A 26234-nucleotide genomic window follows, 5' to 3' on the forward strand; every position below is an offset into this window, starting at 1 on the left:
ACTACTACTACTACTATATTCTTCATATATTCCATGACTGTGATTATTTTTATTATAAAGATTCTTTTTATTCCAGTAATACTGTGGTTTGATTGTAGCTAACTTAACCAGATGACAAAACTGACAATGTGATTGTGATAAACAGTCTGCAGAGATGTGAAACAGCCATGTGAGGGATATAAATAGCCTCTGGCCACATGCAGTGTGAGGGAGTGGTGAGGTACTGTATTTCAAAACAACCCGTCAGAGTCGCGAGACGCTCAGTGAGCACTAAACATTTCACAGCAGACCAGTCACCACCCTCAGGAGTTACCCGAGCTCGGAGTTACCCGTTACCCTGCTGAAGAGAGGGAGAGTGAGACAGAGAGAGAGAAAGAGAGAGAGACAGAGAGAGAGAGAGAGAGAGAGAGAGAGAGACTGGGAGAGAGAGAGAGAGAGAGAGAGAGAGAGAGAGACTGAGGGAGTGAGAGAGACAGAAATAGAGATACAGAGAGAGGAGACAGAGAGTGAAACAGAGAGAGAGAGACAGAAAGAGAGATACAGAGAGAGAGACAGAGACAGAAAGAGATATACAGAGAGAGAGAGAGACAGAGGGAGTGAGCGAGACAGAAAGAGAGATACAGAGAGAAGAGACAGAGTGAAACAGAGAGAGAGAGAGGGACAGAGGGAGAGAGACAGATACAGAGAGAGACAGAGACAGAAAAGAGAGACAGAGAGACAGAGACAGAAAGAGAGATACAGAGAGAGAGAGAAAGAGAGAGACGCTGGGTGGATCGACATGTCCCGGGGCAGTTTTGTCTTCACGCCCACGGCCCTGCGTTCCCTACTTGTGGACGAGGACCTCCTGGAGAGGCAGATGTACGCTAAGAGTTCCACCACCTCTCGCTTCAACAGCTACCTCCTGAAGAGGGCGGACCCCAGGCCGACGCCCACCGCCCACCCGCCGCAGGTGTGCCACGACCTGGTGGTCCACAACGCCCTCTTCACGGGAGATCTGGAGGCCCTCCGCCGCCTGTTCCCCAAGGGCTCCTCTGCCAACCTCATCGTGGAGTCCAGGGGCGGAGACATGCGCTGGGTCAGCCGGAACGCGGGTAAGAGCGAGGGCCGGGCGCTCGGGTGCCTCGCGGACCAGTCGCGCTTTACGGACCGGGCTGTGTGTGGGTCAGCGAGGGCGTGGATATAGCGAACCTCAGCGGAGGCTCAACAAAACGCATTCAAAGTCAAATGCAAAGCAGAATACCAGGATTACCTGTGTTCTTTAGTGTGAGGCTACACACTCTCAGAAAAAAATGGTACAGCACTTGTCACAGGTGGGGAACCCTAGAGGTACATAAAATTGTACCTGTAGCCATGGGTTTAGGAATTCATTTGTACCTTTCTTGCTACTAGAGATGTTATCTTACCATTAAAAAGAAATGTATTTTAAATCAGGTACATGCAATCATCACCATTTAGCAATGACATCATCGCCAATGACATGATCAAAAAGCCAAAAAAAATGTTGGGTTAAACTATAAAAAAGCATGATGTTAATTTCTGAATAATGATTTAAAAAGGAATGTACAGTTCACTTTTTGCAGTTAACAGCTGTGGTCATCACTGAAATTAACAAAATGTATAAAGTGATGCATACCATTTTTCCATTTTCAATTAAAATCTAGACAGCTTTGTGGTTTTAAAAAATTAAATCATTATATATACTGTAAGATGGTCTGTATATACCACATAAGCATATATAAAATGAGTCAGAAAACAAGGTGATAGACCAATATACTAGACTTCTACATTGACCAATATACTTTCCATTCCGCTAGCTTATGAACAGACTACTGAAAAAATTATACTTAGTGCTGCACTCTTCAGAAAGGTAGTCACGGAGCCCAGTATAGAAAACTGTCAGCAAAATGACTATTACTTTAGAAGAAGAGAACACAGGTAAAGAAGATGCCCGACGCGCTTCAAGCCAGCTAAATAAAAGGACTGGATAGGTGCTCAACAGCCAGGATGGTCAAACTAAAGTTAAAAAAATCCTTACCCGGACACTAAACAGGGACTGCCCCAAAATAAGGAACACTGGAGCACACGTTACCCAGGGCAAAATACACTGTTTTCAGTGCATTTTGCCTTGAGCAACTTGTGCTCCAGTGTACACTGCCTTACCCATTTTATACGAATTCTGTGGTTTTGCTCAACACCCTAATAATGTGCTTTGCATACTGTACATGTGAATAAATTAACGTTCCAAATGAACATATAAACGGAATAAATGCAATGCAAGTTCAAAGTGAGCTTGAACGATAATGAACTTCAAGTTGGAACAATGCCATTCTAATTGAGCAACTGTAGACTGAATAAAGCAGCTGTAGTGGATTTCATAAATAACATATCAGATGTCTTTTCATGTTTTCATGGTTGTTTTATTTATTTGTTTACCACTTTGACCTCACATGAACCGTGTGATGAAATTGGAGTGTTTACATCCTTCGATGTGATCTGACGATTGGCTTTCAAAATAAGTACACAAAATAAGTAGGCCTACACAAAGCCAACATTTTGATGATTTTCATCTCCATAAAAACTTAATAATTTTTATAATTAAGCCTTAAATCTTAAAACTTTCATGCCTGTTAACATTGTGATATTATTACCAAGACCACTATGCAACAACACAGTTATATCTGAAAGAATGAATGTACTTATTTCTCCACTGTTGATGGTGGGAGAGTGCTGATGGCCCTGCTATCCCCGGGGCCTTACAGTCTGTAAGGGGGTGTCATAGGGGGTAAGGGGGTGTCATGCCGTTAAGTGAGGAGACTGCGGGCATATTTCTGATGGAAAATATTTCCCTGCGAGCATCTGCAAAATCTGTTTTTCAAAACATCTTTTAGATCATTCGCATCAAAAGCCTCAAAGAACTTATTGCTGAGTTAATCTGCCGCAGAACATTGTGGAACGTACGTTGTATAGGGCAAGTGTATTTTAATGTCTTTATAATGGCTTATCATAGCCCTTATTCTCAAATGGTTCTTAAAGGTTATTACATAGACAACGTCCCATTACATTAACTACTATGTCATTCATTTTGCATATTTAATTTATTTCTTTCCATATAGTATGACTCATAATAGCCAAGAAAATCTGAATACCCTTTGATGAGTGAGTTAGCTTTACGTCAGCTTCATTCAGCCTGAATGCTAAAATTAGCCAGCACTGCTGTGACAGGAACGAGAACGAACGAAACACATTCCCTCCTGGTGATGCAAGCAGCCAGTCACTTTGTGTGAAAAGGGATGCTTATCATTGATCAGTATTGTTCACTCACTGATTAGTTGAGAACATTAAACACATATTCTCATGTTATCAGCAGGAAATTGAGACTTTAAAACATGACAGTTGCCTGTATAAATTTGGCAGTTGCATGCGCAGATCATACCTGCAGCATCCTCCTCAAGCACGCATTCCCCTTTGAAGAGAAGGCTGCCAGCTGCTGGTTTTTTTTTTACTTTGCAGTCCACCAAATTAACTGCCATGATTGCAGGGCTGCTAGCTGATGCACACACATCGGATTCAACACCAGGCTACATGTGCATTTCTGCATCAGTCTTTTAACGGGGCAAGCCACCCAACAGCCCCATCCTTTTGCCTCTGTGATAGAGAACTGTGAAATATTGCGCACTTGCTGATGCCATCTGATATGATTCCATTAAGAGGTCCAGCAAAGAGGTCAAACACTGATATCAATAGAACTTCTCTTTATTTTCTCCTTGATGACTACATCTTCATAAAATAACATTCAGACACTTAAAGATTTAGCTGCTTTTTTTCTAGACCTTCTCAAAGGGATTTGCATACAGTAGTGGCCAAGGATGAAAAGACTAGGGGGATAATATTAACTGCAAGTGTTTCCTCCACACAAAATAACATAGGCTATGCTAGCACAAGCACACTATATTTACTGAGTCCGCTGACCAGGGACTTATAAACATGAAGACAGTATTCCTAGCTGGTTTTTTGGCATACCTTTCCAGGGGTGTTCACGTGTGAATATATGAGGCAGACAAGCAATCACACATATAGACTAAATAATAGTTGCATTAATAATGATACTTAAAATAAGCTCACCAGTTGGGTTCTGCATTTTAAAAATAATATTACTTTAAATAGAACAGTGCTGAGGGCTTAAATGAACTATTTAAAGACTGCATTGCATACTTTAAATGCCTGAAAAGTCGGAGAGGTGAGCTAACCGACTTAGGTCAGTGGTGAGCTAACTGGATACTTCATTGTCTGTAAAATCCTCTGACGCCTGCTTAATATTGGGGCCTAAATATGTGAGGACAGTCCGTTTGTTATAGCTGTGAACTAGCGGGCATGTCATTTGGCAACAAGAGCAACAAACATCAACACTCTGTTCCTTATTTTTGGAAGTGCGGTGTGTCATCTTCCCTCATTTTCAATGCAGTATCAGTATGAATTGAAATCAATTTGGATTATAGGCAAACACCATTTCAGTCTGCTGTTCTGAGTAACAGTACATTTCAGCTGTTCTGAGTAACAGTACATTTCATCTGTACAGTAGGTGACCCTGGGAGTACACAATCCACTTTGTTTCACTGCCTGGAGAAAGATGTACAGTATGCTTCAACTGATGTGCCTGTAATTCTACTGGAAGATAATTTGCATCTGTTGCATGCACAAATATTACTGTTTGCTGAGGATGGTGGCTTTTTAAATAATTAAAAGCCTAATGTTAAATGGATTTACATCAGTTAATACTGAAATCCAAAATATAAAAATTAATATTTCTGTGTATGCAAAAATACATCACTTAGGTTTAGAAAAATGATAAAGGATTGCCAAATTACATATTTGTATACATAATAGTACATGGAATTTTACAACAATATAACAATAGTTACTGTTACTATATAATGGTCCAGATATATTTCACTATATGTTTTACAGTGTAATATACGTGTGTTTTCTCTGGATTATTATTTTACTTTTTTGATAAGTTTACCTGTCTCCAGCACATTTTTAACACCAATCCTTAGCACTGCCTGCTGTCTCCAATTTATATACACCAGTACTTATTTGTAGTGATTCTCAAACTTTTCTGTCTGAAAACTTTTTAGTCCACAAGATATGTGAAATATGGATAGAAAATGTATTTATTTTACTCACAAAATTCTAATCAACAAATCAAATTAATTTGATGAATAGCTGTGCAGAGAAATTGCTTTATTATTGTTTCACATTAAGAGTGAAAAATACAATTACATTTTTGGACTGCAACATTACCACATCTTATGCAATTTTCGAATAAAAATTATTACGTAATTATAATTAATTAGGGCTCTGTTTGGACTAGTTTCAATAGTGCATTTATACTGGCACAATTTGATTCTTTCAGGAGGAAGAGAGAAACAGTTACTGTCTTACCGTAAAAAGAGAATATTATGGCAAGTGGGCGTAAAGTGTTTATTTGAAAATGGAGAACTGAACAGTGGTCTCCTGTTCCATGTAGTAATGACAGTAATGACTGGGTCTCTTAGCAAGATGGAATGTCCTGCTACAAAGTTATTTCTAGTGATATCGCCCTTCAAGGCGAGTGTAATGACTTGCTATCACAATATACTGCTGATAGCAAAAATCCTGGAACGTGAGCGAATCAGGGATATTCACAGCAAAAGGCTTGGTGTTAAATTTGAAATTTAAGTAAACTCTAATTTTATGAGTCAGGTATGAAAATATCAGATAAAAAAGCAAAATTAAATGTCATCAATGTTATACTTTAAAAAAGTGAACTCTGCTCAGTTTTCACTCAGTATTCCTTTCCTTATTCCTGAAATTTGTGTTTTATTTTTGCACAATACTGCCCCAGGAATCTTCCGAAATTTATTTAAGGGACAGCAATATGGTAGTAACATTACCACAGGGGGCACAGCAAATGGCATCTGCAGAGTGCTCCAGAATAAAACATTCATTGACCAATCAGCTTTTTTCTGTCAAAGATACTAAGCTATGGAAATCAGTACCAACAGAACTGAAAACACCTGAAAACACCTGTTTCATGCATTAATGATAAAGTGCTGGCTAATAAATTTGTCAACATATTGCATTCCATATAGTTTTGGTCCTAATCTGTATTTATTATTCATTGTGCAACTGACTATGTAAGGTACAATATTGCCCTATTGCGTATTTATTATTCTTGCCACCAGCTGTGTTATTTTTGTAAAAATGATGCTGATGGTTAATTGTCCATTTTATATTTGGTACCATTATACATTATTTTAATACAAAATCCTAAATGGGAACAGGGGCTGGAGCTTAACAGGGCCAGGGGCTGGTTATAATCCTCAGATGCAGCACATAATATGTTCCTTGTTTTTAACTCGTTTTAAATTGTATTGCTGCCATCATATAGAATGCACTTTATAACAGTTACTGAGTACTGTGTCAGAGTTTATTTTTACACTGGATGCCTGGCACTTTTGTGACAAAAGCATATTCTCTGGTAATATTTTACATAAGAAGTTGAAGCTGAAAAGCCTTTGAGAAGTCACACATCAAACAGTAGAGCTGTGACATTGTCTTAAACTGATGAGGGCATAGCAACCGTTTATTATTTCCAATGCATTGCTATGATGGAATTTCACCAAAACGCACAGAAGAATGAGTAACAGATAGCTGAGCTGCTCCTTAGCCACCTGCTGTACAGTCTCAGTTTCAGATGAGTAAACACCATGCACATCTGGCACCAGCAGACTGCAGGTGCTTGGTCGACCTGAGGAGTCGGCCGTGAGCGATGAGTGACTGCTGACTAAAACCTCCCCTACCTGGGTGACATTACAGCTAGTTACGTGCCACCCTGCGCAGCTGCTAACCAGCTGTCAAGGAAACAGTCCAGATTCAGCAGCATACCGTGGGTCACATGGTCACCCCACTGTAACCCAGTATATTAGATAAGCCACCTAGAAGCCTGAAAAAAATGAAACCATTTCTCAACACAATTAATATTTGACATGGTGCATTGAATGTGAGAGTGGTGTCGCTTTAACGACAAAGATGAAATGACAGGGGTGTTTCCCCGCTGTTACTCAATTAGTTTTTACAAAGCTGTGCCTTTTTTAACTGATCCACAATACAAGTAGTGATGCTTTGTAAGAAAATATATTGAAGCACTCTCATTGTCTCTACCTGCTTAGAAAAATGCTTGCAAAAACGCGCAGTTGCTGAGTTATCTGCCTATCCAAAAGAATCTCAATTAACATGTGACCTAATTACCATATTAATCAAGTCTGACCTGGTGTCTGGAGTGTGAGCTCATTCAAAAACTACTGAAGCCATTTTGGAAAAAGTGGAAAATGTGAGCAAAATCACCTCTAGCCTCTGCTCTGATAACATTGCCTTACAAGCTTCAATCTTTCATTGTTTTCCTTTATCACAATAAATCCAAACATCCCTGAACAAAAAATGCACCGAACTGAGCAAGTGTAATTGAGGGGCATGTTCCTATGGGCTTTTGAATAGGGCGGTCCTAAACAGGAAATGTAATCAAAGTTTCTGACATGCTGACTGGCTGTCTCTTGCGCAGTCTGAAATAATCCATCAATGCTGAAATATTAATGCTGCTTAATTATAGACTGTGCTAAAAGCCAGATCTAATGATGCATTCTGTTTCCACCCACTACGCACACTTCCTGCTTTTTGAGATTTAGATATATCATCTAAAGATTTGTGTTAGTCTTTTTCAAACTGGGACAGCAAGATATTGCTGCAGTACAACATTTTTGATGCACAATTCATTTAATTTTTGCCTCACTCTACGGTATGGTATGCTGTCTGTTTCTGTAATTTTCTCAATGTATCTTCAATTCTGTTCTGATTATGAATGGTATTGCATTACAGTAAACTAATGCATTTTTAAACCTGTATAATAATACTGGGTCTATATTTTCACAATCTGAAGCTGAAATGAGGCACTAGCTGAGCAAAATGGCTACAGATACCATTTTAAATTTGGGATAACACAAGGCTTGAGGCTCCTTTCCTGTTGCTCCAGTTTTCTGGCTCGTTCCATGCCAGGAAAGTATTGGATAACGTGATACCTCCCTTAAATAGACACCCACAGCATAAACAAACTTCAGAGGGGCAAGAAACACTCTCCAGGGACAGAACCTTTCTCGCACCTCGAAGGCTCAGACTTTCTGTGGATAGATTTTTGGCTCCTGATCTTCATTCCATAGACAAAGGAGGTTGCTATTTTAAAAAACAATTTTCACGGCGTGCAAAGTGTCAAGTTTGGCGGAGCCCATGAGTTCGAAGATTAAGTGGCGTAAGCCGAAGCAGATCCGGAATGATGTGATCGCCACGGCAAAGGCCACGGGCCACACCCTCCAGTTCTGGAACGCCCTCATGGTGGGCGACCATTTGACCCTAATCACTATAATGGACGACGACGAGGGCTGCCACATGATTAATTCCATCTACGACACCAGCAACGCTGAGGAATGGAAGGACTACCGTTTCAACTACAGAGGCCTCAGTAGGTAACATAGTCCTGGCTTTAGCAGAAACATGGCGGTCACAACTTGTGGGCTTGCCTTTGTAAAATTCGGGTTGGACTGTGGTGAAAATAATTTGCCCATTTGTGACCAAACATTAGCATTTGCAAATATCAGTTGTCAAAAGTCTCAAGGAGCTGGATGCACAAGCATTTATAGCTTTCTCTTTCATTTTTCGGGGCAAAAGACAGGACTTGTTTTGACGAGTGACATTTTCATTTCGCATTTCAGACTCCTGCCCTTGGTGTAAAAGCTATTACATGCTGAGTCAATGTGAAGGATAGATCCTCTCTGACATTTGCTCAGCAGTTTGAAATCTGATCTTGCAGCATTTCATCTCGCTGCAAAGCAATGTGCTGCAGAGAAATCAACCACTGGGCTGCTGGCAAGCCTGTGCTGCTAAGACACTGTGGCCTTATAGCATGTGGATGTGCCCTACAGCCTGGCATCAAGCCCTGACATTTCCTCCAGTTCGGTGGCTGTACAGCTCAGCTGTTGGACTGAGGAGCGAAAAACCAGTGGCTGGAATTACAGTAGGCTACTGTACACTATACTGTTCCAAGGAAGGGACACATTCTAGCTGTCATTTTAAATCGAGGAAACGGGAGTGTGAAAACTGGTGCAAAATTCCCATTAAAGACACCCATACACATCACTGACTTGTTGCTGTTCCTGTAATTGATGTAGCTTTTGTGAAGTTTCCTAATTTAGCATATATGTGCATGCATATGGCAGTATAAGCATGACATACATACTGCATTTGAACTAAGGTGGGATATTTTTTGCTAAACTATAAAACATTTCATTGATATATTTTGATTTTTTTATACCTGTCCCCCCCCCTCCCCGACAGGACTTTGGTCGCTGACCTACGAGCAGGAGCTGACCACGCCCCTTCACATCGCAGCCGGGCGGGGCTTTAGCGAGTGCCTGAGGCACCTGCTGCAGAGGGGGGCCGACGTGGAGCTCAGCCCGGCGGGGTCCACCGCGCTGCACGAGGCCTGCGAGAATGGGCACGCCGAGTGCGCCAAGCTGCTGCTCTCCTACGGGGCCAGCGCCAACGCCGTGAGCGAGGAGGGCCTGATGCCCCTGCACATGTGCACCAGCCCCGCCTCCCTCGAGTGAGTGACACCCGGCTGACAGGGCCATAGGGGGCTCCGTGCTCCAATCCCTCTTCTTCTGGAACCTTCCTTCTCGTTGTGTGCTTTGGAACTACAACGTTATTCTGAGCGCAGAAAATGTGTGTGTGCGACCATTCATTGCCCAGGTGCATCGTAACAATATTCCAAAGAAAAGAACCTCTCAAAAAGTCCAGAACTTTCCAGACCTTGAATTCAACATTCCTTTAAAAGTAGTGTCTGTCTGTCAAAGCTCTTAAGATTACTCACTTCCGTGTTCTGAGACCCACCTGACCTCAAGCAACTGTTGCCAAATGTACATGCACTAAACATGCATTAGAAACTGTTAGAAACTGTATTTTTTAAAAATACACATTACCATGTGTCTATTGAGTATTTACCACCTATTGTAGTCCTGTTTGGTACTGAGGTGCTGATGTACTACTTCTGTATTATTCAGAGTTCACACACTTTGACTAGTATCAACAACATTAGAGATGCCCAATAATCAGTCCTTATTTGATTAATTATAGGGAATCTACAGCCTACCGAAGGCTTGTCTTTAGCAGATGATTTTTCAGCTGATAATTAAATGTGAAATTGCTTTAGCTGTGCTTTCCCAACCATTCATTGAATAATGACATCATTAATTCGGAGCAACATGCCACTACAAGATGTAATTTCGATTTCTTTAGATGGGGTTGACAGCACACAACTGCACTAACCATAATCTTAGCCCATCTAGACTAGCCAGTGGTGAGTTTATTGTAGGTAAAAGTATCAACATGTTGGTCACAGATAGTTAATGCTTCTGGCAATTACATTCAAAATTTTGATTTTATTGCAAGTGCTGCACTGAAGTATTCATTTATTTGGCTTTCTTGTTTAAAACAATAAATCAGAACCATAGATTAAATTTACTGAGACATGCTTAAATATTTATTTTAGAAGAAAGGCAAATAAAGTAAATGCAACTCTCTGGAGTAGCTGTTAAATGGCTTGGGAACTTAAAAATAGTATTCCAGTGTGTGAGGATTACTGATTGCAGCCAATGCATGGCCTTTTTAATCTCAAGACACTTCAGCCGATTTTTATCCAAATGATTTTCCTTTTGAATTTTTCCTGTTGAAATAGGAAATTCTCAAATGATCTTCCACTTACTTTAGGGTGTTAGGACGCATGCCTTGATCAAGGCATGTAATAAACAGTGCTAATGGTAACTTTTTAATAAAACTCACACTTGAGGGCAGTGAAATTTTCTCTTCTTTTGTAACAGTATTGTATTCCACATTATGCATGTGGAATTTAAAAAGACCACAGTTTTGAAATATCACCGTGGTCTGTGACCTTTATCAATGCCATTTTGTATGTGTTCTTTTTAAATTATTGTTATATGTTACAGTTGCAGTTGTTTGCTCGGCACAAGTTCACTCCCTGTGAGCGTGACTGCCTGTGACACTGGAGTGTTTCAGTTTGTGTCAAATGAGGAGAACCATCATCTTTCTCCAGCTTCATAGGAAGCTAATCAACACAAGGAGTAACTCACCCACCTGTTAGCTCAAAACGATGCTTAACGGCAACCGAAGGACTGCTCTGAGTACTGACAAATTAAACTCGGAAGAACGCGAAAGCTTCCCTGATTTTGCCTCTGCCTCCTTCATCGCACAGATGCGCCAAGTACCTCCTGCAGTTCGGAGCCACGGTGAACGGGCGGAGCCTGGAGGAGGACAACACCCCGCTGCACGTGGCGGCGCAGCACGGCCTGCCGGGTCACACGGAGCTGTACCTGCGCTACGGGGCGGCCCTGGACCGGCGGAACGACGAGGGCAGCACGCCGCTCAACGCCGCCTGCTCACGGCCGCAGGAGGCCGAGGACCTGGGCCGCTACCACGACGTGTGCCGCATGCTGCTGGCGGCCGGTGCCGACGTGCACACCGGCGACCAGGACAACCAGCTGCCGCTCCACATGGCCTGCAAGAACGTCAACCCGGACACGGTGGACCTGCTGCTGCGGCACGGCGCCAGCGTCAACACCATGTGCTACGCCGGCGACGCGCCCATGCACAACGTCCTCAAGGCCGTGGCCTACAAGGCCACCCACCAGCCCGAGCGCATCGTCCGCGCACTGCTCAACCACGGCTCCATACGCGTGTGGCCCGGGGCCCTGCCCAAGGTCAGTCACTGAGCGCTGCACTGAGCGTGCTCTGTACCAGGGCTGCCCCGCCCTGTTCCTGGAGCTCTACCATCCTGTAGGTTTTCACTTCAACCCTAATTTGGCACACCTGACTCTTCTAATTAGCAGCTCAACAAGATCTCAAGCTGTTGAATGAGGTGTGCTTTGCTGGGGTTGGAAGGAAAACCTAAAGGACAGCAGAGCTCTGGGAACGAGGTTGGGCAGTCCTGCTCTATAAAGACCATATGGCTGTGTTCTCATGTTTATTCAATGTACTGCTCCTCTTTAATGTTAATGGAATCATAGACATTGTCTTGTCGGGAAAACCTGAAACTTCTTATTACATCCAGTCTATTGGCAGAATCATATTAACTTGATGTGGAGTGACACCAGCAGGAGCGTACACCATATCTGTCAACTGGGGCACTGTTACAGACTGTTAATCTTCACACTTGATGTTAAGGCAATATTACAGCATATTACAAAACGCATTTGAATTTGAAGAGCCTGGCACTTTTTCTCATTCAGCTTGTTCCCATCCTGGCTCCCTCTACTGGTCAGATTGTGGCACAAAGCCTCAAGGAATTGCATTTAAGAGCAATTGAATGCTAAATCGCAGATGTAGATTGACACCCCTGGCAAGAAGGACCCAGGTGTGTGGAGAATACACCATGCATGAACATTATAAATGAAACCGATAACTTTTTTCTGTGATATACTTCAGGTCAGCCCAAACTGGAGACAGACAGACATACCAACCTAAAACCCTCAGAGTGAGCGTAAAATGATAGAGGTGTGCCGACCTGCCCCGATAAGACAACAGGATTAGGGCTGAAGTGTCTTGGCTGGGTTGTCGGAAATCCATTTAATGGGAGCAGCCAGAGCGTTCTGCCTCCTACCCGGCCCCTGTGCTGAGGTAGGCAGTGAGTCACTGTCAGACAGGGTCGTTTATAACTCCCTCTCAAGGTAACCAATACGAGCGTTCATAACTCCCCTACCATAAGCGCTACGAGCGCTTTATAACTCCCCTCTACCATACGAGCGCAAACTCCCTCTACCTACAGCGCTTTACTCCCCTCTACCATACAGCGCTTTATAACTCCCTCTACCATACGAGCGCTTTATAACTCCCCTCTACCATACGAGCGCTTTATAACTCCCCTCTACCATAGCCATGAGCGCTTTATAACTCCCCTCTACCATACGGATAACTCCCACATCCAGCGCTTTATAACTCCCCTCTACCATACGAGCGCTTTATAACTCCCTCTACCATACGAGCGCTTTATAACTCCCCTCTACCATACGAGCGCTTATAACTCCCTCTACCATACGAGCGCTTTATAACTCCCTCTACCATACAGCGCTTTATAACTCCCACCCGCTTAACTCCTTACACAGCGCTTTATAACTCCCTCTACCATACCAAACCTTTATAACTACTCCCTCTACCATACGAGCGCTTTATAACTCCCCTCTACCATACGAGCGCTTTATAACTCCCCTCTACCATACCAGCGCTTTATAACTCCCCTCTACCATACCAGCGCTTATAATCCTCTACCATACGGCGCTTTATAACTCCCCTCTACCATACAGCGCTTATAACTCCCCTCTACCTGAGCGCTTTATAACTCCCCTCTACCATACGAGCGCTTTATAACTCCCCTCTACCGTACGAGCGCTTTATAACTCCCCTCTACCATACGAGCGCTTTATAACTCCCCTCTACCATACGAGCGCTTTATAACTCCCCTCTACCATACGAGCGCTTTATAACTCCCCTCTACCATACGAGCGCTTTATAACTCCCCTCTACCATACGAGCGCTTTATAACTCCCCTCTACCATACGAGCGCTTTATAACCCCTCACCATCGGCTACCCTTACCTACGAGCTTATAACTCCCTCTACCATCGAGCTTTATAACTCCCCTCTACCATACGAGCGCTTTATAACTCCCCTCTACCATACCAGGCTTTATAACTCCCTCTACCATACGAGCGCTTTATAACTCCCCTCTAGCCTATCTACAGAGGCTTTATAACTCCCCTCTACCATACGAGCGCTTTATAACTCCCCTCTACCATACGAGCGCTTTATAACTCCCCTCTACCATACGAGCGCTTTATAACTCCCCTCTACCATACCAGCGCTTTATAACTCCCCTCTACCATACCAGCGCTTTATAACTCCCCTCTACCATACCAGCGCTTTATAACTCCCCTCTACCATACGAGCGCTTTATAACTCCCCTCTACCATACGAGCGCTTTATAACTCCCCTCTACCATACGAGCGCTTTATAACTCCCCTCTACCATACCAGCGCTCCGCCGCTCACTGCGACGCTCAGTACACGGGAACCCGTCGCTGCTCAACTTTCGGCTCCCGCTTGTTCCAAACAAATTGCCTGACTCCTAATTAGCCAGTGTTAATAAGAGATTAATTAGTGCTAATTGCAGATTTTCCCATGAATCCCCCAGAGGGAGACCCAATCTGCTTATCTCACCAAGTGTTTAATTATTTCCCACATTCCCAGGGCTGCCCCCCTCTCCTTTCCCTTTCCTACCCCATGCTTTTCCAAAATAAAGACGAGGGCCAGGCAGCGAGGTGTTTTCCGGGCCCCTCCCATCTGGACCCTCCAGAGTACTGAGCAGGGGTGCCCAGTCTGGGTTTTTGACCACGCCCCTGGTCCAGTATTTTTTCCCGCTCTCTTTAGAGAAGTGGTTAAATTGGTTCAATTAAAGCAGTAATTAGCTGAGTTGAGCGCATTAGGGCTTAAGTGTGGAGGATGATCCTGGGCTATGACAATGACTGGTCACCCCTACTTCAGAGACTCATCTGGTGCTATGCTATAGCGGCATCATCCTGTCTGAAATGAAGGTCAGGGGGAAATGCAGAACATGGTTCTGGAACTTTCTGAGGCCTAAATAACAGCACGCCGGAGTAGTGTGAATATTTAGGGTTGAGGTATGGTTCTCTCATATGACACACCAGTAGGTTCTCACACACTTACAGGGAAGTACTGAGTTATAGGATCCAATGACTAGTGCTCATTGTCTCATGTCTGAAGTAATAGGTCAATGTTTATTACATGGTTAAAAAAATAATGATGGTGGTAACATTAAACCATATGCCTAAAACAGGCTGGTACGGTGAACATTGGGAGCCTGTGTTGATTTAAGACGAAAAATAGTTTAATTGTCTGGGCTGTTTTCTGCAGTTTAAATATTGTGTGACATATCGCATGGCAATGTCCTTTCCAGGTACTGAAATACTGCTGCGACTCTCCTCGCACAATCGAGGTCCTCCTGAACGCGTACGACCGCCTCAAGATCACAGACACCTGGGTGGAGAATGTTCCGCCTGACGTCTTCCAGGTGAGCCAGCCCGCACAAGACCACAGTTCCACTGCACGTTTGCTCAAAAAACCAATACATATTTATTTTTGGGAAATATTAATACGTTTTTGAAAAACGTTGATCATTGTGGATTTAGGGCTCTACTAGGCTGACCACATGTCCTCTTTACCCAGGACATTTATTCTTTTTGGCACCAAAAGTATCCATCCAGACGGGATGGATACATTTGATCAGGATTAAATCTGTGAAATGCTAGTCACAAGAAGGAAAAAAGAGTATAAAATTTCATACAAAAATGACACGCATTACACAAGATCTTAAATAGCTACAGAACTACAGCACGAACCTGACATCATTATTGATTCTTCGTAGCCACCATACAACTGAGAACTGAGCAACTGACAACTTTTCAGGTAGCATAGAAGAAAAAGGGGAAAAAACATGCATCTCTGTGCGACTTGCACGGACCCTAACGCTCCACCCCTCTGGTTGCGTTTGCAGACGCACAGAGGCTTCTACGAGTCCCTGTTCTCCCTGGCGCAAGGTCCCCGCTCGCTCCAGCACCTGGCCCGCTGCAAGCTCAGGCTAGTCCTGGGAGCGCGCGTGCCCAGCGCTGTCCCCAAACTGGGGCTGCCCACCTTCCTGCAGAACTACCTTCTGCTGGAGTTCAGGGACTACGTCCACTGAGGAGGAGCGTGGCGTCTCCATGCCGACACTGCCCGCCCACCCCACATCCCTTCCACCTCACGCCTGACCCCGGATGCCGAGGCTTCTGCAGGGCTCGAATCGGCCCAGTTAACCGTCCTCCAACGTGCTCCATTTGGACACTGCTTCCCTTTTTTCTACACAACTATTTCTGAGAGGGATGTTGTTTTTGTCTTTGTATGCCATTTGCACTTCTTATTGGCCCAGATGGTCAAACCAGAAGCTTACAGTACCACAGTTGGAGCAAATTTCTGTCCACTACAGACCCACGAACAGCAATGCACTGTGTAGCGTGAAACACTTTAAAAACACATTCAAGTTGGTGTACTGCAGTGTCCACTGTGCACTGTTCATAACCAAACAGTCACTCGGGCCATCTGAAAGATAGCCTCAAATGCAGTGTGATCACTGATTGTGCTCAAAACTGTTACTATTTTGGTTGTCAAATGGAGGTGTGGAGCATGCATGTACTCTTTTTAAGCGCACACGGTTCCCTTGCTGAGTTTTGCAAGCCCAGCTCTGGACCACATAATGCAATAGGTACCAAGTCTCTGGGCTCTATCAGTCTTGATGCTAAAAATGCAAAAACAATGGAACCGCCACTGGATATGTAGATACAACCGTTGCTAACGTGGGCTCTCCACATGAGCCCTGTTCCTCCAGGGCTTTTTATGGAATGCTTCTAACAGCTGAATCACACCTGGTTGGAACAGATTGTTTCATTTCTGATGCAAGCAATTATGGTAGTAAAAAAAAAGACTTGAATTATGCAGACTTAGACTGGAGGCTCACAGTGCAAATTATTTTGTTACAAAGCAGTACATTTGTAAATATAATTAAGATGCCTTTAATGTTTGTATGATAACTGTTGGTATACACAAAAATATTATATTTAAAATGCTTAAATAAGAAATCAGAAAGAGATTTTTACATTTGATGTAAAATACTAATACGTTTTTTGAATACGTTCAAATACAAGGATGCAGTCTAAAACATAGTTGTTGGTTTTTGGTACAGAAGTGCTGCAAATCGGTTGTACAATTAAAGCATATTAAATATTAATTGAAAAAATTATGGTTTAAAAGTGTCTAATTTATATTTGTATGACGTTGTTTAAATGGTCGGTCAGTATCAAATCTTTCTACGTATAAACATTCCTCCACACTGTATAACAATGTTGGCCACAAGGGGGTGCCAGAGTCTTTGAATTACAACTAAAGGTTATAACTTTTTTTCTGAACTTGAGCAGACTGGTAGGTGTACTGAAAGCCATCTTATTGAGAAGCGAAAAATGGATGGTCCTCAATTAATGATATATTAATTAATATTGTGTTTCAGTTTCGTACACAGTAAAATACATGTTCCCACGCACTTACGGTTGCTTGGAGCTGGACAAGACTATTTTAAATATTACCTTCTTGAAAAGAGTGGGTTTTTTCGAATTATCCGTGCAAATTGTTGGGAACTTAAAAACCACGCAATTAAGTAATAGAACACGGGTATGGATCTTAGAAATGCAAAGTACCAACGTTTTACAACGTGGCAACCTTTTCCAACCGACATTTAACTATAACAATGTATAAATCGTTGACAATAAATTACCAATGAAGTATCAATTCCGTAAGTTACCTTAACTAGCCTGACTATGAAGATCTGTCATGTCAGACAACCATGACAACCTCGACTGTCCATCAGCTAAACCTTCCGAAAATTAAACACTTCTTCTTATAAACGTTTTCTTTGTGGATCTCACCGTCTCACTTCAAATTATTTTCCTCTCTCTGAAGTAGTCTCTGAATTTCAGTTCATCATGAGCGAGGGTGAATGAATGCGGCTCAGATTAATTTTTCCGAGAAAAATTATTCGTATGTAGCCTAATGTATGAATAACTGCATCGATGTCAATATTTAAAACGTTGGTTTTCAAACTGATAATTAATTAGGCAAATTGACAGTTTGAATATGAGACAAAGATGTTATTTTAAGATTCCACTGTAGAATATCTGAGAATGACAAGGACATTATTATTAGGCTATTATTATTATTATTATTATTATTATTATTATTATTATTATTATTATTATTATTAATAATAATAATAATAATAATAATAATAATAACGTTTAAGTTTAACTGAGATCATTATGTACACATTGAATGTAATTATAGGCTATTTTATTATTTTTCTTCTCCTCATTGTTATAATAATAATAATAATAATAATAATAATAATAATAATAACCAAATGACAATTATTTATACATAATCCCAACAATAAAGATAATTGCAGTTAATATAACTAGTAGCCAACTAATTAAGTGCAATAGTGCTTAAAGTATCTACTACCGAAGTGTTACCTTCGCGTAAAAAATGCATGTTTAATTGTATTCATCTTTTTTTTTTTAAATCTGGTCATTTTTTAAATTCAATTATAAAAACGTTTACGTCTACGACTAAAACCCCTGTATAACCGAGACAGAAGTATTTAGTAACACTTTGTGAATGAAAAAAGAAAACAAAATTGACATCAGGGTTAATGATACAATCCGTACAATAGCGCTTTATATTTTTGGCGGAAAAAGAGTATAAAATTTGTCACAAAAATAATACACATTACACAACATCTTAACCAATAGCTCCAAAACTGGAGCAGGAACCTGACATCACTATTGATTCGTCGTAGCCACCATAGAACTGAGAACTGAGCAACTGACAACTTCTCAGATAGCATAATGCCAAAAAAGCAAAGGAAATAACGCATCTCTGTGCAAACTGTCACGCAGCCTTCTTTTGGTACAGTACACCCCGATGAGAATAGATGACCCGGTTGCCTGCTTGAAAGTCAGCAGTGCAACTATCCTTTCTCATTTGACATCGTAGAACATTTGGACTTATGTGGAATCGAAAAGACGCATTAGACATCATTAATACGGAAGGCCAAAGAGGTGGGTCTGTGCAAGGTTTTGTGAAAGGGGTAGGATATAATGTGCTGACTTGGGTAATGAACCTGTCGCAGCTCGCGAACAGCCCTTTTCACTGTAACTAGAGAGCCTGCTCGAGAACAGACCCAATTCTTAGTTTAGCCACAAGATATAAATAGTAAGGTGAGGTACAGGAACACCGTTCCAGGAAATATAGAATCATCTTCGTGTTTATCGTGACCTCCTAGATATTAAAATATTTTAAAACATGTAAAACAAAACTATTATTGTTTCTAAAATAATAATAATAATAATGTTTCTGTTATTTCATTGTATTATTATTATTATTATTATTATTATTATTAAAATTATTATTAGTAGTAGTAGGCCTGGTAGTAATATTGTTGTTGTTGTTGTTACTATTATTATTATTATTATTCGTAGTAGTAGTAGTAGTAGTAGTCGTCGTAGTAGTAGTAGCATCATCATCATCATCAGCATCTGTTATCAATGACAGCATTTAATACTATTTGTGTTAATGGGATTCCATTATTTCAAGTATTTGCTGAGTTTTATATACACATTTCAGATTTGAAAGGGAGGTAAATATAATTCGGGTGTTCGGGCTTAATAATTCTACACATACTGACAGATGACAGAACTGGCATCTAGGCTGTAGATCCTCCTGACAATTCCCGCTTCAAAAACGTATACGACATATTTCACACTAGCAGTCCCTTTGTCGAGAGCATCCCACACGTAAGAAAATGAGACATATAAGGAATGATCTGACGTCAAGTGATACAATACATTATTCAATATATTGATCTAACAACACTGACAATAACAACAAACCAACAATAATAGCATCATAATATATCATATATGACGATGATGATTATTATGGTGGTGGCCGTAGATTATTATTATTATTATTATTATTATTATTATTATTATTGTTATTATTATTATTATTAACGTCGGAAATTCTATTTTCACATTTTATATTAGGCCTGATAGCCCCTTTCTGTGGTGGCCACTCATACTATCATGATATCACTTCACATACCTACATATCATTTGAATATAGCCTATGCTATAATGTCGTAGACTATAATCAACAGGCTAAGTAGTGGAGTCTAAATATCAATATACAAAGAAATAGCGCTCTAAATAAAAAAATGAACCGCAGAAAAGCTGTCGGACTTCCGTCTTAAGAAAAGTTTGATATGAAATCTTTGAAATTCGTCATGTTCTGTAGGGGGTTTCTGATTGTAGACCACACTTAAAGTCCACTTAATGGAAGCGGGGAAGCGGGAGCTGGAAGCTGTCTGGTTTCAATAGATCAAAGAGAGGTAATGCTGAATGGAGTCATTTGCAATTATAAGAATAATTAGCATCCATGGCCCTCCATTGCTAATCAGAGTCGGAGGTGATATGTTTATGTCTTCATGCAATCAGACGGGCAGTTGGAGTGCTCGCGCCCCCCAGGACTCAATAGGGGCTAATCATCATCAGTACGAATTGGCATTTAAACGGTAAAATGATTTCAGATTAAATTAACACTCTGAAAAAAACGACCAGGGAAAGAGATACGTGGTTTAAAAAATAAATAGCTCTGGCCAAGTAAAAAAAAAAAAAAAAAGCTTTTTCAAAAGGCTACAAAATGTTTCTTCTAAAATTACCACGGAATCTACCACGGAATGCCTAAATGATTCACCAAATGCTAGAGCTTTGTACGTTTACATAATTAGATTACCTTACAACAGCATATTTGCCCCATTCAAATTCAGATACGCACAGAGAGGTCTTGTGTGGATTAGTTCCATATACAGAGGCAGTTTATATAAAACTGCAATTTAAATTGCGTTCTTATTTAAATGCAAAATTCACAGATGTAACGTTCAAACTAAACGGCAATTCGGTAGCTACCATTTAAGTTTCTCGTTGACCCTCCTTTCGGGTCTTTTATTCAAATCTAATTTCGCACAAAATATTTCTCTCCGGGGGATAATTATCTTTGCACTTCTCCGAGGCCAAATACATCGTTTTCATCCCGATGAAAAGAAAGGTTTTCTTAGACAAGTGGGGGGAAAACATCTGCCTCTCCTCTTTTCTGACTGTGGTGCCATCCGTCCCTAAATTTCAACAATAGCACCCTTGTTTCATGTCGCCCCCCTGAATCCAAAGTAATTACTAATCATCAATCAAAATTAATAATAGTTGATTGGGCTGGTGTGGTCAAAGATTAGGCAAGGGGAAGGTTGTAAGACGTCTCTCACGCCACTTGCAGTCATAGTGGACTGGGTAAAGGGGGGGCGGCCCCAATATCTATTGGTATCCACTGGGAAACAACCGCCTCTTGTGGCAGCCAAAAAGTCAAGAGCCGAATAAGGAAATGAAGCGTAATTTGAGGAAGATGGATGAGTCCGGAGGGCAACACCCCCTCCCATCCCTTTTCTATTGCAGATGATGAGCTGTGTGTGTGTGTGTGTGTGTGTGTGCGTGTAGGTGCGTGTGTGTTCGTGTGTCTGTGTGTGCGCGCGCGTGACAAACAGAGGGGAGAGGGAGAGTGAGAGGGAAGCGAAAAGGCGTCAGGTCTCAGTCAGCACATTGGCTTATCGGGGAGGAGACGGAGAGGAGCTGCTCAATATTAACGTCACCCATTAACTGGAGGATAGCCGAAACAGCTAAGGACAAAAAACTTAGCTGCGCGGGGACGCAGGGATTTCTTCATTTTAAACAAGGAGTACTTAAATTAAATTAAATAAAACAATATTTGGTTTACCACCAGCATGCAGAGACCAAGCGGCCAAGGGACGGCGTTTTCCATTGACTCGTTGATTGGGACTCCGCAGCCCCGACCTGGGCACCTGCTCTACACTGGCTATCCTATGTTTATGCCATACAGACCCCTGGTCATCCCTCAAGCCCTGTCTCACTCGCCTTTACAGTCTGGTATTCCACCGCTAGCCCCATTGGCTTCCTTCGCCGGACGTCTTACCAACACCTTCTGTGCTAGCCTGGGACAGGGAATGCCCTCCATGGTGGCCCTCACCACCACTCTGCCGAGTTTTTCGGATCCGCCGGATAGTTTCTACCCGCCACAAGAGATCCCGGGACCAAGATTAAGCGCTGATCCTGGAATTAGAAGGCAGGAGAGTCCGCATTCAGAGGATTTGCCTGTAAGGGACAAGGGTTCAGAATTGCTCAACTTCTCGGAAAGTTTTCAAACTATCGCAGGTGAGTTCAGTTACAAGATCAGAAGCTATTCCAGCCATTGTCTTTATCCCTGCATGTATGGGTGTTAGGCCTACTTTGAGGATACTAACCTGTTGATTCGAGATAGCACATGCATGTGTTGCTGCACATGCAGACCTAAACATGAAGTTTTGTTTCTCATCGTCAGTATGTCTAAAATACATTGCATTTCAATAATCCTATACAAAATCAGACAGTATCGTATTAACTGTAGATTTTTGTGTGTAGGCCTGCTAAAATTATGTTTCACTGTACAAAGACTAGATTGTATGTAACTGTATACCACAGGCTATGTGCATCGCTTAAATTTACTTCCGTAGTTACTTTTTTGTTAGACCAAACAATACATAATTAAGATATAAACAAATAAGTTAATACATTTTTTTTTTTAATTTGCAAAATAATTTTTAACACCTGAAATTGGTTGAACAGAGTGACATCACGGAAAGGAATTAATAGTTACATGTAGGCCTAAACTGTCAAGAAAACCAGATTGGTTAGGATTATTTAATTATTTAAACCAGGAAGTTCATATGTTACATTAACAATCACAGTTAAAATAAAGGCAACAGTGTGGAACTTCTAAAACAAAACCTATAACATAAGACAATTCGTGAATCAAACAGGAATGCACTCCATCGAGAATAATATTGTGACAAAACGGAATTAATGTAAAAGGAAAACACCAGTAGTACTCATTAGTAGTTGATAAAAAGAAAGTCCATACTTCATATTTCTTAGAAAGCAATATACTAATACTGGTTATATTACTGACACTATTAGCCTACCATTATTATTATTATTATTATTATTATTATTATTATTAATAATAATAATAATAATAATAATAATAATAATAATAACCATTGTCATCATCACGTCTTTTTTTAACGTTTCCAAAAGATAACCGATCGTAAACATGGCACATGTATTCTTTGAAATGGATAGAATTTTACATTTATTATGAAAAATATTAAAATAATGAAAAAAATATAATAATGCGGGGGAGCGTTACATTCCGAATTATGATTCCGAATTATAAATATCCAGAGTGCACTGATGTTAATGTGGTATTTCTGGGAATTGTAAAACGCCTCTCAACAGGGACAGGTATTACTCTTGGGCATAAGTCAATCTAACCGCATATTATATTGGCCTTCAATTTTACGTTTTAGTTCAGGCCCACTTAAAGAACGTTGGCTGACACAAACGTATAGCGTGGCTCCTTAAAATAATTTATCTCCAATTAATTTTGTTTTAGCATTTGGAACGTCATTCATTGTAACGTGCAAAACTTCTATCTTTATTTTAATTGAAAGAACAATTTTATAGCCTACTAAACAATACTAAGAAGAAATGTTGGTTTTAACGTGATGTTAGGCACATCGGTTACGTGAATTCATTTTAAACGTTAGATTTACAGGTGTTTGTTTGCCATTATCTGTTACTTTCAGGAGAGACCAAACTGTACAGCTCGGACGAGGATAAGCTGGACCTCAAGTCAGCTGAGACTGCGTGCAGCGACAGAGAAGAGGACAGCTCCGCGGACAGTGAGAATGAGAGTTTCTCGGACGGCAACAATTGCGGGTCATTATCCCAAAAGAAACTTAAACCCGGGTCGCAGGAGCCCCTACCACCGGGGAGTGCAGCGGGAAAGAGTAGGAGGCGGCGAACTGCCTTCACCAGCGAACAGCTACTTGAACTTGAAAAAGAATTCCATTGTAAAAAGTACCTCTCTCTCACGGAGCGCTCTCAGATAGCGCATGCACTTAAACTGAGCGAGGTCCAAGTCAAGATTTGGTTTCAGAATCGTAGGGCCAAATGGAAACGGATTAAGGCCGGAAACGTCAACAACAGATCGGGGGAACCTGTACGGAATCCAAAAATAGTGGTCCCCATCCCGGTGCACGTCAACAGGTTTGCCGTTAGGAGTCAACATCAACAGATTGAGCAAGGAACCAGGCCATGAACAATCTGAACAGGACTGCAATATTGTCTAGCCTACTTTTATTACCCAACCACTAATAAGTCAAAAGCTATATTTTGACCACTTTTAAGCTGAAAACAGGAATGGGGTGTGGGAAATCATACAAGTACTTACGAATGGAAACCGACTCCTTCGACGACATGGCTTGTCCGAAGAGTTTATTTCCATTCGCAATGTATTTGTCAGGGTAATAATTGCGGTAGCAATAAAAAACATAATTCTGACATGTATTTAATTCAGCTTGTTAGCAATGGCTAGCCGCGGAAATATTTGATTCGCTTACAAAATTGCATCCTCGTTTTCCCGGTTGGATCTTGAATACGCAAGGCTCCTTATTTATTACTTTGTACATTTGTAAATACCGTGTCGAGGCGACACAGAAGTGCACTATAAAATAAGATTGTATACAATTCTTTTTTTAAAGTAATATTTATATGTTACAGTGTGACAATTATGTGAATCCTCTGCATGTTTGCGTATGCCCACTTGTTGAAGATGTTTTTATAATTCCCTTCCTTCGATTGTAAAGCCGCCCCACTTAAGTTGATCCAAACTCTTTGCATGTTCCCTCCAATGTTCTCGTTTACCGTAGAATCTGTATTCAACAGTCATTTGTGAAAATTAAAATTGTGAAGGAAATAAATTTTAAAATTAAGACCATGCCACGTCCATGCACTGTGATTTAATTTATTTACAAACCACCTAGCCTAACTGCTAAATCTGAAAAAAACGTAGGCCAACAACTTGCAATATACAAATTATTCCATTTGACAAATGTAAAATTTGTGAACTCATTATGAACTGTGTTTGAAACTTGGCGCTCTGTCGGATAACTTGACAATACATTTCCTGTCTTTGGGCATATCGGGGCATGACATATCATGTCCTAGATTCAAATCGAAAAGGGATTTTGACTAAACCTATTTGACCGATTAAAAAAACAAAAACCAGCAGAGAAAATGTGTGAAAACGTTTTGGGGAGTACTCTGGAGTACTTCCCAGAACATTTGATAACAAACATGTAATGTGATTTATACAGGCATTTGATGATCAGCATAATTGCGAACTACAAAATTACATTCTTAGTGGGACTGCGTAGCCTATTCATTGAAATGATGAAAAGGCACCCGAGGCTTGACGTCCGATAGGAGTTTACAGCAGCCCCGATATGAAAGATGTCGTCAAATGTATATAATAGGGCTGTGAGTTATATCTAATTATGCGAGTTTAAATCCGACAGCAATAATAATAATAATAATAATAATAATAAACGTATTAAATTTCAGCCTTTGACAACCGGTGGAAATTATGCGACCACTGATATACTATTAGCCTTGAGGTAATATTGAACATACTGATTTGTCTGTATAGGGTACTTATATTCATGTTGACATTTTCTTCTACCATATGCTTTAAAGTAGAACCCAAATACGAATGTGCTTTAGCATGAACAAGAGAAAGAATATGGCCACATGGGCTATGTCTGCCTTAGAGGCTGTATTGAGCATCTGATGTCACCACAAAGGGAAACTTCCTCATCCAATCTTGTTTTATTCTGTCTTGTCACGTGTACGCCTAGTCATCATCTCTTAGTCCTCACACGTCATGACCACATCCTCATCACCGGTAGATTTGTGTAAATGTTTAAATGTATGCTGTCAGAACGTTAAGTCAACATCGTGTGTTAATTGTTGTTGAAATTATCACATTACCTTGGGTGTCTCGAGTTGTATTTCTTCACAATTCCTTATGCAATAGTTAGACATGCTCTACTCCTAAAACACTGAGAAACATTTAGACTCCGACGATCTCATATATATTCGGAACATAATTAATTGATCACCCTGACCTCTTCTTTTCGTCATTGACATACGTGTATTTTACGCGTGTGTGTGCGTGAGTGTGTGAGTGAATTTGTTTCTTTATCAGACGTGAAGTGATTAGATATATTTAATCTTATCCTGTGAGTCCTGTGATAATAATGCCTTTTTCTGACTGACAGTCTTTTGCCTTACTTGATGGCGACGTCCACAATTTTCAAAAACATGAAATCGTATAATTTTTTACTTTTTGAATTCTCTCTCTATATATATAATTCCGTTGCTTTTAATAGCTACTATCTGATTTCATTAGACCT

The 26234-nt window shown here is 40.9% G+C and overlaps 2 protein-coding genes across 3 annotated transcripts; both read left to right on the forward strand.

Annotated features, from left to right (window-relative positions):
- Positions 1–258: 258 nt before the first annotated feature.
- asb10 (ankyrin repeat and SOCS box containing 10) lies at positions 259–16357 on the forward strand. Of its 2 annotated transcripts, none has more exons than XM_064347028.1 (5): positions 259–1091; positions 9424–9691; positions 11357–11861; positions 15129–15242; positions 15726–16357. In XM_064347028.1, the coding sequence occupies exons 1-5, from the start codon at positions 779–781 to the stop codon at positions 15909–15911; spliced, it is 1386 nt and encodes a 461-aa protein (XP_064203098.1). In that variant the 5' UTR covers positions 259–778; the 3' UTR covers positions 15912–16357. The 2 variants fall into 2 exon arrangements, with proteins under 2 accessions (XP_064203098.1, XP_064203099.1); XM_064347029.1 differs by lacking the exon at positions 259–1091 and adding an exon at positions 7321–8551.
- A 4143-nt stretch (positions 16358–20500) lies between these two features.
- Positions 20501–24757, forward strand: gbx1 (gastrulation brain homeobox 1). The gene is made up of 2 exons (XM_064347030.1): positions 20501–22092; positions 23565–24757. The coding sequence occupies exons 1-2, from the start codon at positions 21645–21647 to the stop codon at positions 24077–24079; spliced, it is 963 nt and encodes a 320-aa protein (XP_064203100.1). The 5' UTR covers positions 20501–21644; the 3' UTR covers positions 24080–24757.
- Positions 24758–26234: the final 1477 nt, after the last annotated feature.

The sequence above is a fragment of the Anguilla rostrata genome, chromosome 8, assembly GCF_018555375.3.
Source record: "Anguilla rostrata isolate EN2019 chromosome 8, ASM1855537v3, whole genome shotgun sequence".
In the NCBI taxonomy this organism is placed as follows: Eukaryota; Metazoa; Chordata; class Actinopteri; order Anguilliformes; family Anguillidae; genus Anguilla; species Anguilla rostrata.

Bases quoted from the DNA above. Each gene is read 5' to 3' on its own strand.
- asb10 (XM_064347028.1), top strand. From the start codon at position 779: ATGTCCCGGGGCAGTTTTGTCTTCACGCCCACGGCCCTGCGTTCCCTA. The intron at 11,862-15,128 runs GTCAGTCACTGA...TGTCCTTTCCAG, and splicing joins GGCCCGGGGCCCTGCCCAAG to GTACTGAAATACTGCTGCGA. The intron at 15,243-15,725 runs GTGAGCCAGCCC...TTGCGTTTGCAG, and splicing joins TTCCGCCTGACGTCTTCCAG to ACGCACAGAGGCTTCTACGA.
- gbx1 (XM_064347030.1), top strand. From the start codon at position 21,645: ATGCAGAGACCAAGCGGCCAAGGGACGGCGTTTTCCATTGACTCGTTG. The intron at 22,093-23,564 runs GTGAGTTCAGTT...TGTTACTTTCAG, and splicing joins AAGTTTTCAAACTATCGCAG to GAGAGACCAAACTGTACAGC.